At 41.8% G+C, this 15481-nt stretch overlaps 1 protein-coding gene across 10 annotated transcripts in view; it reads right to left on the reverse strand.

Moving 5' to 3' along the window:
* PDE1C (phosphodiesterase 1C) overlaps positions 1-15481 on the reverse strand; it is a 417412-nt gene that overhangs the window by 365794 nt on the left and 36137 nt on the right. For all 10 annotated transcript variants that reach the window (XM_069007856.1, XM_069007860.1, XM_069007858.1 and 7 more), the window contains exon 3: positions 4728-4899. In XM_069007856.1, coding sequence (XP_068863957.1) covers positions 4728-4899 — 172 coding nt within the window. The remainder of the gene's footprint in view (positions 1-4727; positions 4900-15481) is intronic.

Consider the following 15481-nt stretch of genomic DNA (forward strand, 5'->3'; position numbering starts at 1 on the left):
CTGTCACAAGATCCAGCACAGTCATCATATCCCATAAGCACCATCACAGTCATATATCTCAATGCAGCGTTCCAGGTCTCCAGACACAAAATAACACTGAATCTCTCCTACACATCAAAACAAGTCTAGGAGAAATCATAACATCTTGGGCATGTGAAATTTTCAGCTAAAGCAGTGCCATCCACTTGTGAACCTTTGAATCATCCAGGCAGTAGTCTGGTGACAAAAGCAGCAGTTTCTCTTGTATTGTCTAACACAAAGAGCTTGCATAAACATATAGGTGACATTTGCAGAACAGTACCCAAAACTGTTTTTTGTTTCTATGCTCCCCCTGGTGGTTGCCAGCCCAGCATTATCAAAATGCCTGCTTGGGTAGTGCTTCCAAGGACTAGCACACACCAGTTAAAGCAGCCTATACATTTGTTATACAGCCTCTTTAACCGCTGTTAATTCTTATCTATACTGCACATTACAGCGATCTAGCAGATCAAAAAGCAGATTTAGGAGGAGAGTTACAGACTTCAGTGTAGGTAACCACTGATATCTCCAGCCAATATCCAGATTACACAGCCCTGAGAAGTCCATATGAATATTTCTGGGCATCAATTCACAACCTTGCACAGCTGTTAAAATATTACAATGATCATAGCTCCTGTAGCAGTGAACTTGCGTATTTGTGCAAAGAAAATGATGTGTCAGATTGGTTGCATTAAGAGTGGACCAAGAGGCTAATCACTTCTACGTCTCCAATTACATTTTTTCCCTTGTCAAAAAGGGATAAACCACCACAATTCCACTGTATTTTCAAATATAATTCAAATTTGGACCTGTGCTGTCTTTAATAGACAAATAGACCAAATGCCAGTGAGAAGGGATTTTAAAATCTGTATTTTAAGCACTGCACTAGTATAACCAGTCAGGACAAAAAATTACTTGTAACTGCTAACTCAGTACATTATGGCAAACAAGTATATACTACAATCTCTTTCAGAAAAGAGATAGTAAAATAATTATACCAAAAAAAAATCAAGACCATCAGAACATTTCTAATTATTAAAAGACCATGCACCATGTGTATTTGGGATGTAAAAAGAAGGCTGATTTAATTTGGTTTTTGCTTTACATCTGGATTATAATGGATTCTTACTGCAGGAAAAGTATACCTGAAAGCATTGAAATAACCACATTCCTTCTTTTATGTTTAAATGTGCTTCAAGCTCATATCTGGATGTTGATAGAATCAAATATTGACCTCTTCATAATTTTCCAAGCTACAGAAGATAAATGCACAGTAGAAAACAAGATCTAATACAAGATGTGGCAACTGGGATTTCATGCTGCTTATATATAGTCATTTAAAGCATAGAAAATCACAAGAAAGTGTGACTCATTTTAACATTGGAGAGACATTTCCTTAACTGTGCATGAAAGGAGTAGTGTTGCCATATACTGCTTTAACAGCAGTGAATCAGATACAGTAAGGGAATTGCTACATTCCACAGTTTTTTGCAGTCATATTCAAAAACAAGCTTTGGTTCTTCTTTCTGTGAAAGTAGTTCATCTAAGCTCAACACCACCCCCATCCCTACCCCAAGATTCAGTCATCAGATTCCTAATTAAGACATGCTAGACTGGACAACTTGTAAAACACATTTATTTTCCCAAAAGGCACCAGGGCAGCAAGATCTTCCCCTAACGTCTAGTAAATAAGAAACAAGGAAAGCCCTTGCCTACCAGGCAATCACTGGCATTCATACACAACAGTCAAGGAAGCACTTAAAGATCATGACACACATAAGACCCCAGTGAATCAAACATACAACCCTTCATACCAAAGATGCTACTGCCTCCTAAGCCCCAATTAGCACCATAATATCAAGCTAACAAACCAAATAAAACCAAATAAAAACACTGTAGCATTTTTGGTTTTATTTAGACAGTAATTACAATGTACTCTTGCTGGAGGTTAGGATTTTTCCTTTTTTTTTTTTTTTTCTTTCTCTCAGGGAATTTTGTCCCATTTTTTGTTAAGAGACAATAATGATGGATACCTAAGAGACAAAAGACATGGCCAAGGTGGGGGGAGGGGTGCAGGTGGCTGCACTCTCATAGCTGAGGGGTATTCTCTTGGGAAGGGAGAGATACTGCAAGATTTTGGCAGGGGGGTGAGGGGCTGGGCTCAGCTCCTCTCTCTCTAGCTTTTGGGATCAAAGGGTAACAGGCTGCAGTTGCTGTGGAAAGAATTCACTACCACTGTGGGGTTCCACCTCCTGCTGTCTTCTACTACCATGAGTGAAGCTCTGCTCATAAGAGCCACTATTGGACTGGGATCTTATTAACACCCTATCTCACTGGAAAGGACCCTCAGCATCTGCTTGGGTGCCTCAGGGAAAAACAGAGACCCCGAGCCCCGCTCCGAGAGAGCCTCTCCCAGCTGTGTTCGGGAACCCAGCTGCTGCAACCCAACCCCACCACTTCTCAGCCGGGTTTTTTGCTACACTGTAACCCCACACCTCCTCCCGGCTGGGACACCCTTGAATCTCTTGCTACAGCTGCAGAGTTTTTGCTGCATCTACTTTTACTACCCCAGGTGTGCCCACCTCTGCTGTTCCAGCTGCTGCTCTGAGGTTCCTGCTACAGTCCATTTTGCCATCCGGAGGGACACCAGGATCGGCTGTCCCTATGGGTTTGTAAAGGAAGCCCATTTTCAATCTCTTCCACTGGCACACCTGCCATTAACCACGTGGAGAAGGTGGCTGAACTCGTGCCACAGCGCCCCCTGCAGCCGCGGGGGAATCATCGCACCTGCCCTGCCCATCCGGGAGCCACAAGCGCCCCTGCCGGCTGTGGCCGTGACTACAGCAAAGAGGAAAGGGCCTGACAGCCAAGAGAAGGCTGGTACTGGGTTTCTGGTTTGGTTTGTTGTTGCTCCTGTTGTTGTTTGTTTGCCTTGTTATACAGATATATAGATTAGTAAAGACCTGTTATTCCTTTTTCCATATCTTTGCCTGAAAGCTCCTTAATTTCAAACTTACAATTATTTGGAAAGAAGGGAGTCATGCCTTCCATTCCAAGGGAGGCTCCTGCCTTCCTTGGTAGACACCTTTCAAACCAAGACAACCCTCTTATCTTCCACTCCTCTGCAAAGCTATTAAGCAAACACAGGGCTTCATTTCTCTAGAAAACTAGGCATTTACTATTTATTTTGTAACAACAATTTATCTGGATTGCCATCTATAAAACTCCCCAAAATGCCACATTATACAGTAATATCTATATTGACACAATACGAAGCTTCTGTGATGTTTATAAAGCCTTTTAAACTGTATTAGCAAAACTGTTTTCCTAAATTACATTTTCCAATTCATTAGTCCTTATTATGCTATACAATTTGAAAAGCTGTGACACTATTTTGCTGCATTAAATGTTTAAAATTATATTGACAATGGCAAGGTAAGGAATGCTGCTACCCAGATATTGTTATGAGAAGTAAAACTGACAAATACATCTCTTGAAATTATAGATTTTAAGTATCAGAGATACAAAGTTTTTAAAGTCATTAAATACCACAGGCCATCATAAGTGGAGGATCCAGGTTCTGAGCCCCTTGTCCTGAATCATTTAAATGTGAATATTAAAGAATGAAAATCCACTATGAAATTACAGGGTTATTTATATAGACTGGCATAAACTCAATTTATGGTATTACGCTTTTAAACATCAAGCAGTATGAACAAATATCTGAAATTGCTACCTAATATAATGACTCAATCAAGTACTTCAAAATAATAATTATATGAAGAGTGAAGTAAGTTTCACAGACCAGGTATAATCAAAATCACTATAGTCATAAAAATTTATCCAAATCAAGGAATATTTTTTTAAAAAATTGGTACGTTTAATACAAAAGAAAAGTAGATCACAGTTTTTCAACAACCAAAAAATATTCTCAAAAACATTTTGAAAAACCACTTCTGCCACTCTCTTTGCTTTTTCTGGGTGCACCAATTTTCACATCTCAGTCAAAAATCCATTGTATGCCCTATGGGTTCTCTATTTTACCTCACTTTGAGAGAAACATTTTCAGAAAACATTTCCAAGAAACATATGGCAACTGTACATAGACAGCATTAAATAAAAGAGTGGGAAACACAGATAGACATATATATACACACACACATATGTATATATCACACTTCAAAAACATAGATATTTCACTACACAATAGCAGAAATCACTTTTTTGCAAGCCCCTGCTCAGAGTTCTTCCCCTTCATATATTAATGCTAGACAGTTCTCAAGACATTACATCAACAGGAAAAGCTCTAACTCACCCTTGCATCAATGAAGCACATCATCTGACCTAAAGTGCAATTTATTCATCATTAAATCGCTTTCAAATCAAACAATACCAACCATCAAATGAAACAATACCAACCTTCAAAGACATCTTCATATAATGAGCTGGTTTTGGTGATTATTTTGACCAGTTACAGACTTTCTGCCTAGTAAATAATCTTCTAGGGAGGGTAATGAAGTGTGAGAAATTAAAGGCAAATGCAGTCAATATTATTTATGGATTTCTTTTTCCATTCTTTTTCAGTACAAATATATGCAGCATTACAGAATCTTTCAGTACCAATTTCTGCCACCAAACCCACACTGCAGATTTAATCTTAAAAAGACATCCTCTCAAAGATAAACTAAGTAAACCCATATCGGTCAGACCTGAAAGATGTTTTCACCAGTGCCTCAGGACTGTCCACTGGCGGTAGTTCATCTGCTAAAATTTCTTCAGGAGGTCTAGGGTCATTGATAATGGCCAGCTTTCGCCTTTCCTTGAGGTTGCCAGTCAGCCCACCGATAATGGGGCTCCACGAGCATTTTTGTGATTTAGACCCTGAAAAATCAAGAGTGACAAGGAAAATAAATTCATAGGCTTATTGCCCAGTGTGTCAGAATTCTGAAAAAAAAAGGTGGTCCTCTATCATTTTACCTTTGCATGACCACAGTTTGGGAATAAGCCTGAAAACCTGAAAAAAAGTTTGAAGTGGAAAGAAGCATAAACATTAGGGTCATTCCAAATGCAAAACGGTAATGCTTCCCATAAAAATATTTTATTACAGAACATGAAGCTTTCATACCTCTACAAAAAACATCCTCTCCGTATCACGTTTAGGTTGTAGCTTAGTATGTGTTGGTGTGGCTCTTTAGCCAAAGATCTGGCTAAAAAACAAAGTACCAAATCAATACAATACTCATCATTGACATTCTTTTGACTACAGTTAATAGTGGTTAAACTACAGATAAAAGAGATCACTGCAGGATTAGTACCCAAAAATACAATTCTTTTCTGTCAAACCTTCAGCTTCTCACAGTAGATATTCAAATGCCAAAACATTTCTATGGATTTTTTTTTACATTTATTTAGAAGTGCCATCAAGTGGCTCTCGCATGTTACTCAGAGAATCCATCCTTATTTGTAAGCCTAGTTCCACCGACAAAGTACAAGTAGCATCCTTCAGTCAGATGTCCTCCCTGCCTCACGAGACTTACATAACTTAAATTTCGTAAAGAGTCTGTTTCACATTTTCAAATATTTCTAAAGAGTTTCTGAATAAATCAGGCACTTCTGAAAATCCCAGCAGTACTACCATACTGAACACCTCTGTCATAGTCTAATTTTCAAGTATCATAGAATGATACATGACTGAGCTAGCAGACCCAAATAAGAACAGCTAAGTACTGAAATTCTGATTATTATTTCACACACATAATTTCCCACAACAGATTTCACACATTATTATTTCACACATTATTTCCCACAACAGAGGTGCAGCACATATTAATCTTACCACGTTCCAAAATAGGAATACAAACCAACTCTGCTAGTAGTCTTTCTCCAAGGACTTTGTAGCAATACACAAAATCTTTTAAAAATCTGAAAAATGGGGTATCTCTGAAGTTAGCAACTGATTTTAATTAGGGACTATACAGGTAAAATTTTCTAATATTTTCCCAGCTTTCAGATCAATTATCCAGTGGACCTAATACATGGATTAAGGATTACTTTTTGAGGCAACACACACTAAATACACAAGACAAAACCAACCAGAAGAGCTGTTATCCCATGCCTCATGAGAATAAAACACAAAAAACTATCCTGTCAGAAGCAGCAATATCTGCTGCTATGGACAGGAGCCAGCAGCATTTTTTTGCTGATTGTCTTAAATATCTTATTTTCACACGGTCTAAATGGTACAAAGACAGAAGATCAGCAATAATCCTCATTTCCATTCCATAATTATTTTCAGACCGTGAGGATTTTTCCCAGGTAATCAGGAAAACTCCATACTCTTCTTTCCTCTTAAATGTCAGCAGCTACCTAATGTGCAAGAACTATATTTATCCAGAGTTACAGGTAGCCTTGAGATTCTGTGCCGAGCCCTGTGCTACAACAGCTAGAAATAAAACTTTTCACACCAGGTAGTCCAAAGCCAAGTAATGACTACACAACAACAGCAGAAATAAACACAACATCAATACAATTTTATTATTCAAGGGCCTGTAATGTTATGGCTGTTTCTGTTCTTTAGACAACTGTTTAGGAAACTTTTCTGCCTAACCATCCAGGAGCCACTACACTCCAACCATCCAAGACTTTCATTGTTGGGACTGAAGCCCCTTTGCAGAGGACAGCTCCTGTGAATTGACAGCACCCCACTTGACTCACTACATACATCACAATCAGTCAGAAACTATTTCCCTCACCAGCTTGTCCCAAGGTTTCCCATAGCACATCTGGCTCCCATGGTGGTCAACATTATGACAGCTGAAGCTGGGTGCCTCCAAGGAAGTATCCCAAGAAAGAAATCTGTGGGCTTTTATACCCTTACAGTCCATCCATTTCAACGCTGATATTTATTCTGAGGTTCTCATCCTTCATTGGCTTCTGCAAGAGTCTCTGGGTGACCAGCCACTCTGACCCTCCTCCCCTCATTGGACTATGGCCCAGGTCCCCATGCCCATTTTTATGCAAATGGTCTGCACCAGGTCATTTCTTGTTGCCTGGGGCTCTCTTTTTCCCCACACCCATGGCACAAGCTGTAAATTGCATGCCCCACTACCTGCACTAGGTATAATCCTTAACAGTCTTCACTTCCTTTTAATTAAGCATACCTGCTAATTCATGAAAAGGAAAAAGAAAAACCTTTCAAGATATTTAACCACTACCCTTACATACCACATTATCACAAGTAACAAACATAGCAGAATTAAGGCTAAGATGATTGTCATAGGGGAGAGTACAAGATTATTGATTCTTGTGCACAAGTCCTTAAATAATTACCAGTACAGAAAAGGATTCTCAGAAGTCAGTTATTGCCCAGCTGGTTGGTTATCCACTACTCATTTGATGTGAGAATGGTGTATCCAATTTTCCTAACCTAAAATTTTAACAGCAAAATAGGAACACCCTAAAACTGAAGGGCCATTTAGAATCATAGAATATCCTGAGTTGTCAGGCACCCATCAGGATTATTGAGTCCAATTCCTGGCCCTGTACAGGACAGTCCCAAGGATCATATCATCTGCCTTAGAGTATTGTTCAAATGCTTCTTGAACTCAGACAGGCTTGGGGCTGTGACCACTTTCCTAGGGAGCCTAAACCAGTGCCCAACCATCCTCTGGGTCAAAAACCTTTACCTGATATCTAACCTAAATCTCCCCGGACTCAGCTTCATGCCATTTCCTGAAGTCCTGTCACTGGTCATGAGTACCTGCCCCTCCACTTCCTTTGCAAGGATGTTGAAGACTGTTGGGGAAGATGAAACAGGAAAGCCTTATAAATATGATTGCCTAACAAAAGATTTTGGGAATATGAAAACTATAAGCGACATTGAAATGAAGGCCACCTTTGAAGATACCAAGTCTTAGTTACTGAACAACTGGAAAACAATGGTATGGCTGACTGAAGGTAATCCCCTTTTGATTGAACAATACCCTCTGCTTGCAGACAGGTCCAAAGGTCAGAGCAGACCCTACTAGCTCAGCAGAAGGGGTCCAAAGAGTAGTTTTTAGGAGTTAAAATGTAACACTCTATGGTAATGTAATAACTCTTATAGGCTGTATGTAAATGCTATAGGATTTGTATCTTGTACTAGATTGGCTAGTGAGAATTAGAATATTCAGTACAGAAGAGGATTTATTGTATTGTAACGAGGACTACGCTCTCTTGCTCTCACTTCTTTTTACTTACTCTCTCGCCCTCTCTCTCTCTTTCTTACTTACTTACTCTGCTCTTACCTTGGGCCTGCTCCGAGCTGCGGCTGGCAGCTCTAAGCAGTGCCACCTGTACCCACGCCCTTTGCAATAAACCGCATGTTCCAAGATCTGACTTCAGAGATCTCTCGTCTCCGTCCATCCCGACCGTCCAACCCACCCAAGCTCCTACAGAAGACTACAATGGGGTCTCTCCTCTGTTTCCTCTTCTCTAGGGTGAACAAACCAAGTGATCTCAGTTGCTTCCCATAACGCTTTCTCTCCAGACTTTTCACCATTCTTGTGGACCTCTCTGATACCTTTAATGTCTTTTTTATATTGTGGTTCCCAAAACTGCACACAGTACTGAGACCTCACCAGAGCACAGTAGAGCAGGACAACCACTTCCTTTGAATGGCTGGCAATTCTGCGCTTAATGCACCCCAGGACACTGTTGGCCCTCCTGCCCCCTAAAGCACAGTGTTGACTCATAGTCAACTCACCATCTTCCAAGGTCCCTTTCCGCAGCACTGCTCTCCAGACTGTCATCCCCCAGTATATACACAACCACTGTTGCCATGTGTGAGAGGCTGGAAGGACTGCTGTTGCCCAGAGAATGGTGAATCACGACATAGGTCCAGGTTAAAAGACATGGCCAAAGCAGAGCTAAGATCTCATTTAATGAATTTCTCCTCTTTTATAGTGTAGTTCGCAATAAAGAAATTACATGATTGGCTTATTCACTCACCACCTCTCAAGGTGACAAGCTGAGCAGTAAGACAGCCATTTCCAAATATTATTCTCACAAGACTGAAAACAATTCTACAGTTTCCACAACAACTTGCAAGTGCAAATGGTTTACATTCTTAAAAATGTTATCCATCCAGTTCTCATGAGAATGAAAGCTCTCACAGAGAAGCTGTGAGAAGCTGGATTTCTCTGTTTCTCAGCTAAAGCATGAGAAAGGAAAAACTTCACAAACTACAGAGCTGGAAAATTTCTCTGCTCCTGCCTTTTAGCATCCACAGACTGTGGGCTCAAAACATTTCAGGCGTGTGTCGAGGAAGGGGAAGGTTAGGCCTTGCTTTGATGAGGTGATGCCCTGCTCCACACACCCGACTCCTCTGGACCTGTGTTCCAGCCCCACAGTGGTTGCCAATACCTGGCACTCTGGAGGCAATGGGCTGCAACCTGCCCCTGGAGCCCCAGTCTAGGCCCAGAGTAGCCAGATGACCAGAAGCCCCACCTCGGGGAAGGGCCCAGGAAAGCCAAGGGGTACTTAACCCAGGACTTGAGGCAAGCACATGACTTGATCCTACCTCCTCTTGGAATTTCTCTCAGTGGAACACTGCTGGAATGAGTACTGGTAGCTATATTTGTTCTTTTCTGTATCTTTTCTCTCTCTCTCCTTCTTCTTCTAATTCCCTGTTCTCAGAGTTTTTAGTACATTAAAATCAGATAGGCTTGTAGTTTGCTAAGTTGAATGGGCTAAGTTACTGCTTGGTAAAATGTTTTATGTAGATTGAATGCTGCTCTAGACTTTTGCCAAAGTTCTCTGATTTTCTGAAGTTGCCAGTGAAGTTTTTTTGTTGTTTTGACCTCTTAAGAATACTTTGTTGGTACATCTCCCACACATTTAACTCTGAGTACTCAAAAAAAAGTAAGCCCTTTTAAGTAGCTCATCAAGCCAGTTTTGGGGGCCTTACACCATGTCCCAGGTGCAGAATCCAGCACTTGACTGGTTAAACTTCATATGGTTGCTGATTACTCAGCTCTTTAATTTGTCGAGGTCTCTCTGCAGGGCCTCTCTGCCCACAAGGCAGTCAATAGCTCCTCCCAGTTCAGGGTCATCAGCAAACTTACTTAAAATTCCCTCAAGTCCTGCATCCAAGTCCTTAATGAAGAGAACTGGGCTGGGGATTGAGCCCTGCAAAACCCCACTAGAGAGAGGCCACTAGTCTGATGCTACCTCCTTCCCTATAACTCTTTGTGTCTGACCTGTGAGCCAGTTTCTCATCCATTGCATAACATGATTATCCAGCTGTACAGTGGACATTTTGTCGAGAAGGCTCCTATGAGAGACAGTATCAAAAGCTATGCCGGGAACTGATATCCCAGATAAGACCAACTTATTGGGTAGAGATGATCACTTGATTCAGTATGTTTTATATATGAAGAAAGGGTCTGAAGAGCAGAGAAAGTATGCACAATGATATAATAGAATTTCCTGAGTTGGAAAGGACCCACTTGGATCATCAAAGTCCAACTCCTGGCCCTGCACAGGACAGTCCCAAGGATCATACCATGTGTCTGAGAGCATTCTTGAACTCGGGCAGGCTTGGTGCTATGACCACTTCCCTGGGGAGCTTGTTCCAGTGCCCAACCACCCTCTGGGTGAAAAACCTTTTCCTGACAGCTAACCTAAACCTCCACCTCATACCATTCCTTCAGGTCCTGTCACTGGTAACCAGAGAGAAGAGATCAGTGCTTGCCCCTCTGCTTTGTGTTGTGAGAAAGCTGTAGACAACTATGAGATCTCCCCTCCTTCTTCTAGGCTGAACAAGCCAAGTTACCTCAGCTGCTCCTCCTATGGCTTCCCCTCCGGACTCTTCACCACCTTAGTAGTGGTGTGGTATCAGCCCACACCACCTGAAAAACAGGTACATAATGTACAGCCCAGATGGAAGTTTAAAATAAGGTACTGTCTAGAAAATCCAAATTAGAATCCAAATAAGAGGAAAAGAAGGGTAGTTGTAATAGAAGACTCCTTTCTAAGGAGAACAGAGGGCCTGGTATGCAGACTGGACCCAACTCACAGGGATGCCTGCTGTCTCTCAGCAGGCAAGGATAAAGGACATTACTGGAAAACCCTCCAGTGTAGTAAGATCCTCTGATTACTATCCACTATTGGTTGTTCAAGCCAGCAGCAATGAAATAACAAAGACAAGCCTAAGGGCAATGAAAAGAGACTTCAATACCTTGGGATGATTAGTTGAGGAATTAAGAGCACAGGTAGTGATTTCCTTGATCCTTCTGGTAAGGAATAACATTGATAAGAATGCATCAGGTCAATGTGTGGTTCTGAGCCTAGTGTACCGGGAAAATTTTGGGGTTTTTTGACTGTGGGATGATCTATTAAACACCTGGTCTACTGCCACCTGATGGGATGCACCTTTCTCAGAAGAGGAGTTCTAGCACAGGAGCTAGTAGGTCTCGTTGATAGAGCTTTAAACAAGCTTGGAAGGGCGAAAGGGAAAATACCAGGCTTACCAGTGATGAGCAATGGGATGGTATGCCAAAAACCTGAAGCAACTGAGAACTAATAGGATCCCTCAATCACCCTACCTGGGACATGGACTATTATAGAATAATTCAGGATAAGGGGGCAGCTCTTCTCCAATATTGTTGCTGTTTCTGCCAGTGATTTGGTATAGGCTGGTGATCCCACTGCAACTGGATCTAGTTGAACTAAATAATATACAACTGCCTTATGGTGAGGTCCACTGGCTATACCTCACATTGATGTACTTACAGATTAAAGGGGTTTGATACAATCTGGGAGCCCAAGAGCTGAAGCAGATGCCAAAGCTCCAAAGCTCTTTTCATTGCTTTAGAATTTCTCACTGGGCCCCATGCAATAGGCTCTAACTCTTCACTGCTGGTTGTCACAGAGACTTAATCAATTCTCCTAATGCAGGAATTCACAGCCAACAAAGTCCCACAGCTCCAAGAAATTCTCATGCCTGCTTTTTCACAACCAGACATGGGAGTTTAATTATGGCCTCTATTCTTTCTGGGTCTGTGTGAGGAGGCAATTTAGTTTTGATTTAGCCAATTTAGTTTGTCTCAACCCTGGTTTTTCCATATTGTCAGAGGTATGTGGGGGAAGGGAACGTACACCTGCAATATGCAGGAAGCAGCCAGGAGTGGGGGAAGCCTCGTCTGTGGGAAGACTTCTCCTGGGAATACCTCAGATTAGGCAGTCAGTGGGAGACACTACAAAGGGGCTTCTCCAATCAGGTCGCGAAAGGTCTCCACCAATGGACAGCAAAGAAAGGTTGGATTGGACCAATGGTCTCCTATCAACGGGCGGACTTGGGGGGGGGGGGGGGGGGGGGCAGGGGATATAAAAACTAACTGCGTGAGGGGCTTGCTGCTGTTCACTGGCGTTTGTTGTCTCGTATGCTCCTTCCCTCCCTCTTTGGCTCTGGCCCCAGCCTGCCTTTTGGCTCTCCTGCCCTCGCTGGCTCTTGCTCGCCCTCGCGCCTGTCCTGCATCCCTTTGTCCCTGACCGCCGCCCTGCCGCTTCCCCCCCGCGTCCTTGCCTGGGCTGCCTGCATCCAACCCTGCCGCGCTGATCCAGCCCACCCTGCCGCCCTGATCCAGCTGGTCGCGGCGATCCTGACCGTGACCCTGTCCAGAGTCCTGGACCTCCGATTACGAGAGCCTACTCACAGCATGTCAGGCGCCGTCACCGCAGGAGCCACGCCTGTGAAGCCGTGCCTCTTCGAGAGCCGCGCAGGCTCATTAAGACTCAGCCCGTCTATAGGCAGGTAGCGTGTACACTCCCCAACGGCACTTCCCTGACTTGCCGGTAGTAGCACCCTCTTTTCCTCTCTGTGTCCTCTCCTTCTCTCTCTCTCTCCCCGCTCTCCCCCCCTTTTCCATTTTCCTTCCTTCTTTTCTGTCCTTTCCAGCCCTCTTTCGTTTGGGCAACTCGTTTTTCCTTTTCTTTTTCGTTACCAATAACGGTTCTCAGAATACAGTGTTTGTCTCATTTGACTTAATTTCGTTCTTGACCATCTATTTTTAAAAGAACTCCTCGCAGTTCCCCACAGTAGAACGTGACAGTCTCTCATTCATTGTCCCTTTACAAAATAAAGATGCAATACTGTAACTTTATTTTGAGAGAGCTGAAGTTAGAGATGCAGGCTGTCCCTTCTTTGCTAGGGCAATATATAAAGGTATAGCATCTAGTATACAAACATTCTCACCCCTATTTGCTAATAAGAAGTCATCTGCATATTGTCCAACAACCAATAATGTTACATCTTAATTGCACTGCAGTAAGTGCCAAAATTCACTGCAGATCCAATAGCTTTACCTCTTGAAAACCACAACAGAAATTTAAAGCATTTTCTTATGGAATTTTTTTCCATTTTTTCTTGTAATTCTAATTCTTTCCTTAAATTCTTCTAAGAGCAAGAGTATTTTCCTTTCCTTTTCACTGAAGGAGAAATACAAAGCATTAGGCAATAGAACCACAGTTTCCTGGCAGTACTCTTTGCATATTATTTGCTCCTCCCTCTAGAAGAAAATAAAACAGTGTCTCCGAAGTTAATATAAGTAACACTATTTTGAAAAGTGAAAAGGTTTCCTGCTGCTGTGACCATGCTATTAAATTGGGTCACAGGTGATACCCTGCATTTAGGAATAGAACTAATCAAATCTCCCTGAGAGCAACTACGATTCTCCTTTTTCTGGAGGAAATCTTCAAATATTATTTGCATGTTTATTATTCTCTTACCTAATATAAATGTACATGTAGAAAAATTTGCTTTTATAAATATTTTGTAAAAGGATACATAAGATATTGTTATAAACAAGTACTAGCTCACAGAAAATCTCATATGTTGTTTCAGCTGATGTGCACCTTCTGAAAAACCTGGTCTTGATATAGTGTTTTAAGTTTACATCCCAACAATCATTCACAGATAATTAGATCTAAATCTGAATCCACACAAAAAGTTAAGACACAAAGACCACACATTTTGAAGATGAGTGTGCCTCTACAAGCAGGTTTCCCTGAATCCTCCATTCTGAAGAGGCTCCAGGTGCACAGAGTAGCAACAGAACAAAGTGAAAAAACACTTTAACTAGTATTTTGTGGGCTCTCCAGAAATGTTTCATCTGCATACCAATTGCTTATTTGTTAGTTGTGAAAGAAGAAAATCCTTTAAGAACCCAAAAGAAAAGTCAAATAAACTCTTATGCTAGACTCTTGAAGGAATCACTGTATATTAAAACACTGTCTACAGCTCATTATTTTGAAAAGTTTTGCACATAATCTTGTAAAATGCTTATGTGCTTACTGGCACAAAGCATTCCTAGAAGAAGTTGGGTTGTTTTGTTGATGGTATTTGGTTTTGCCAGTTTTTCTTAAGTATAAACAACTCAGACTTTTCTCTCTGAACCAAGTTCAGCCAAACCCACAAAACATCCTGGAGTGTTTGCAAGGAAATTTTCCTGTCTGACCATCCAGTATTCATTCTGGCAGTCATACTCCCACCACCCGAAACTTTCACTGCTGGGATCAAAGCCCCCTCACAGCAGCCAGCTCCAATAAACTGACAGCTGCCCTGCTTGACTCCCTACACGTACCACTTTCGTGCAGTTAGACAAGATTTCTTTACCGGGTTGGACACAGGTTTCCCATAGCAGTGTCAGACATCTGGACCCTTAAAAGAATTTGGTTTGGTACAGACACACAAAACAGCTTGAGCTGGGTGATGAGGAGGAGGGATCCTGAACCAAGCAATCTCTGGGCTTTTATACCTTTACAGTCTATGTGCTTGATCCTCTGGAGACTTTCTGCTGAGCCATAGGCTCCCGCACATCTCTTCGTGGCCAATCACCTGGCTAGTGCCAAGTCCCCATGCCCTTTGTTGTGCAAATGTTTTGTGCCAGGTCATGGCTTATTGTCTGGGGCTCCTGCTATTTCCTGACATCCAGAGCACAACCAGCAGCTTGCACTACAGCTGCCCACCAAGCTACCTGCACTAGGTGTAGACCTCAACAACTTTAATTTCAAATCCTTGTGAATAAGTTGAAACATTTGCAAAAATGCTTCCCCCTCATTTTATTGTATCCTGTGAAAGATGATTATAGCTGAGCTGGAGGCTCAGAATGGCATCCTCTAGCTGTGCAAAATACTGCACCATAGATGTAAATTATTTTAATGTTTTCAGCTGCACTGCCCATGATGATGACAAATCCTCCTTTCCATAATGAAAAGAGGGGTTTTCCCTGCTAAGTGATCACAAGTCACCATGAAACTGCATATATTATGATTTGAATGTCCTATCTTTATCCTCATTTCTACATATTCTATCATATGTTTCTAAAAGTTCATATGGTCACAGTCACAGTCAGTTGGTGTTACATTACCAAATACATCCCTCATTTTTATTCAAATTTGGGTCAGTTATTCCAAAACCCAAGCC

The sequence above is a fragment of the Aphelocoma coerulescens genome, chromosome 2 (genome assembly GCF_041296385.1).
Source record: "Aphelocoma coerulescens isolate FSJ_1873_10779 chromosome 2, UR_Acoe_1.0, whole genome shotgun sequence".
In the NCBI taxonomy this organism is placed as follows: Eukaryota; Metazoa; Chordata; class Aves; order Passeriformes; family Corvidae; genus Aphelocoma; species Aphelocoma coerulescens.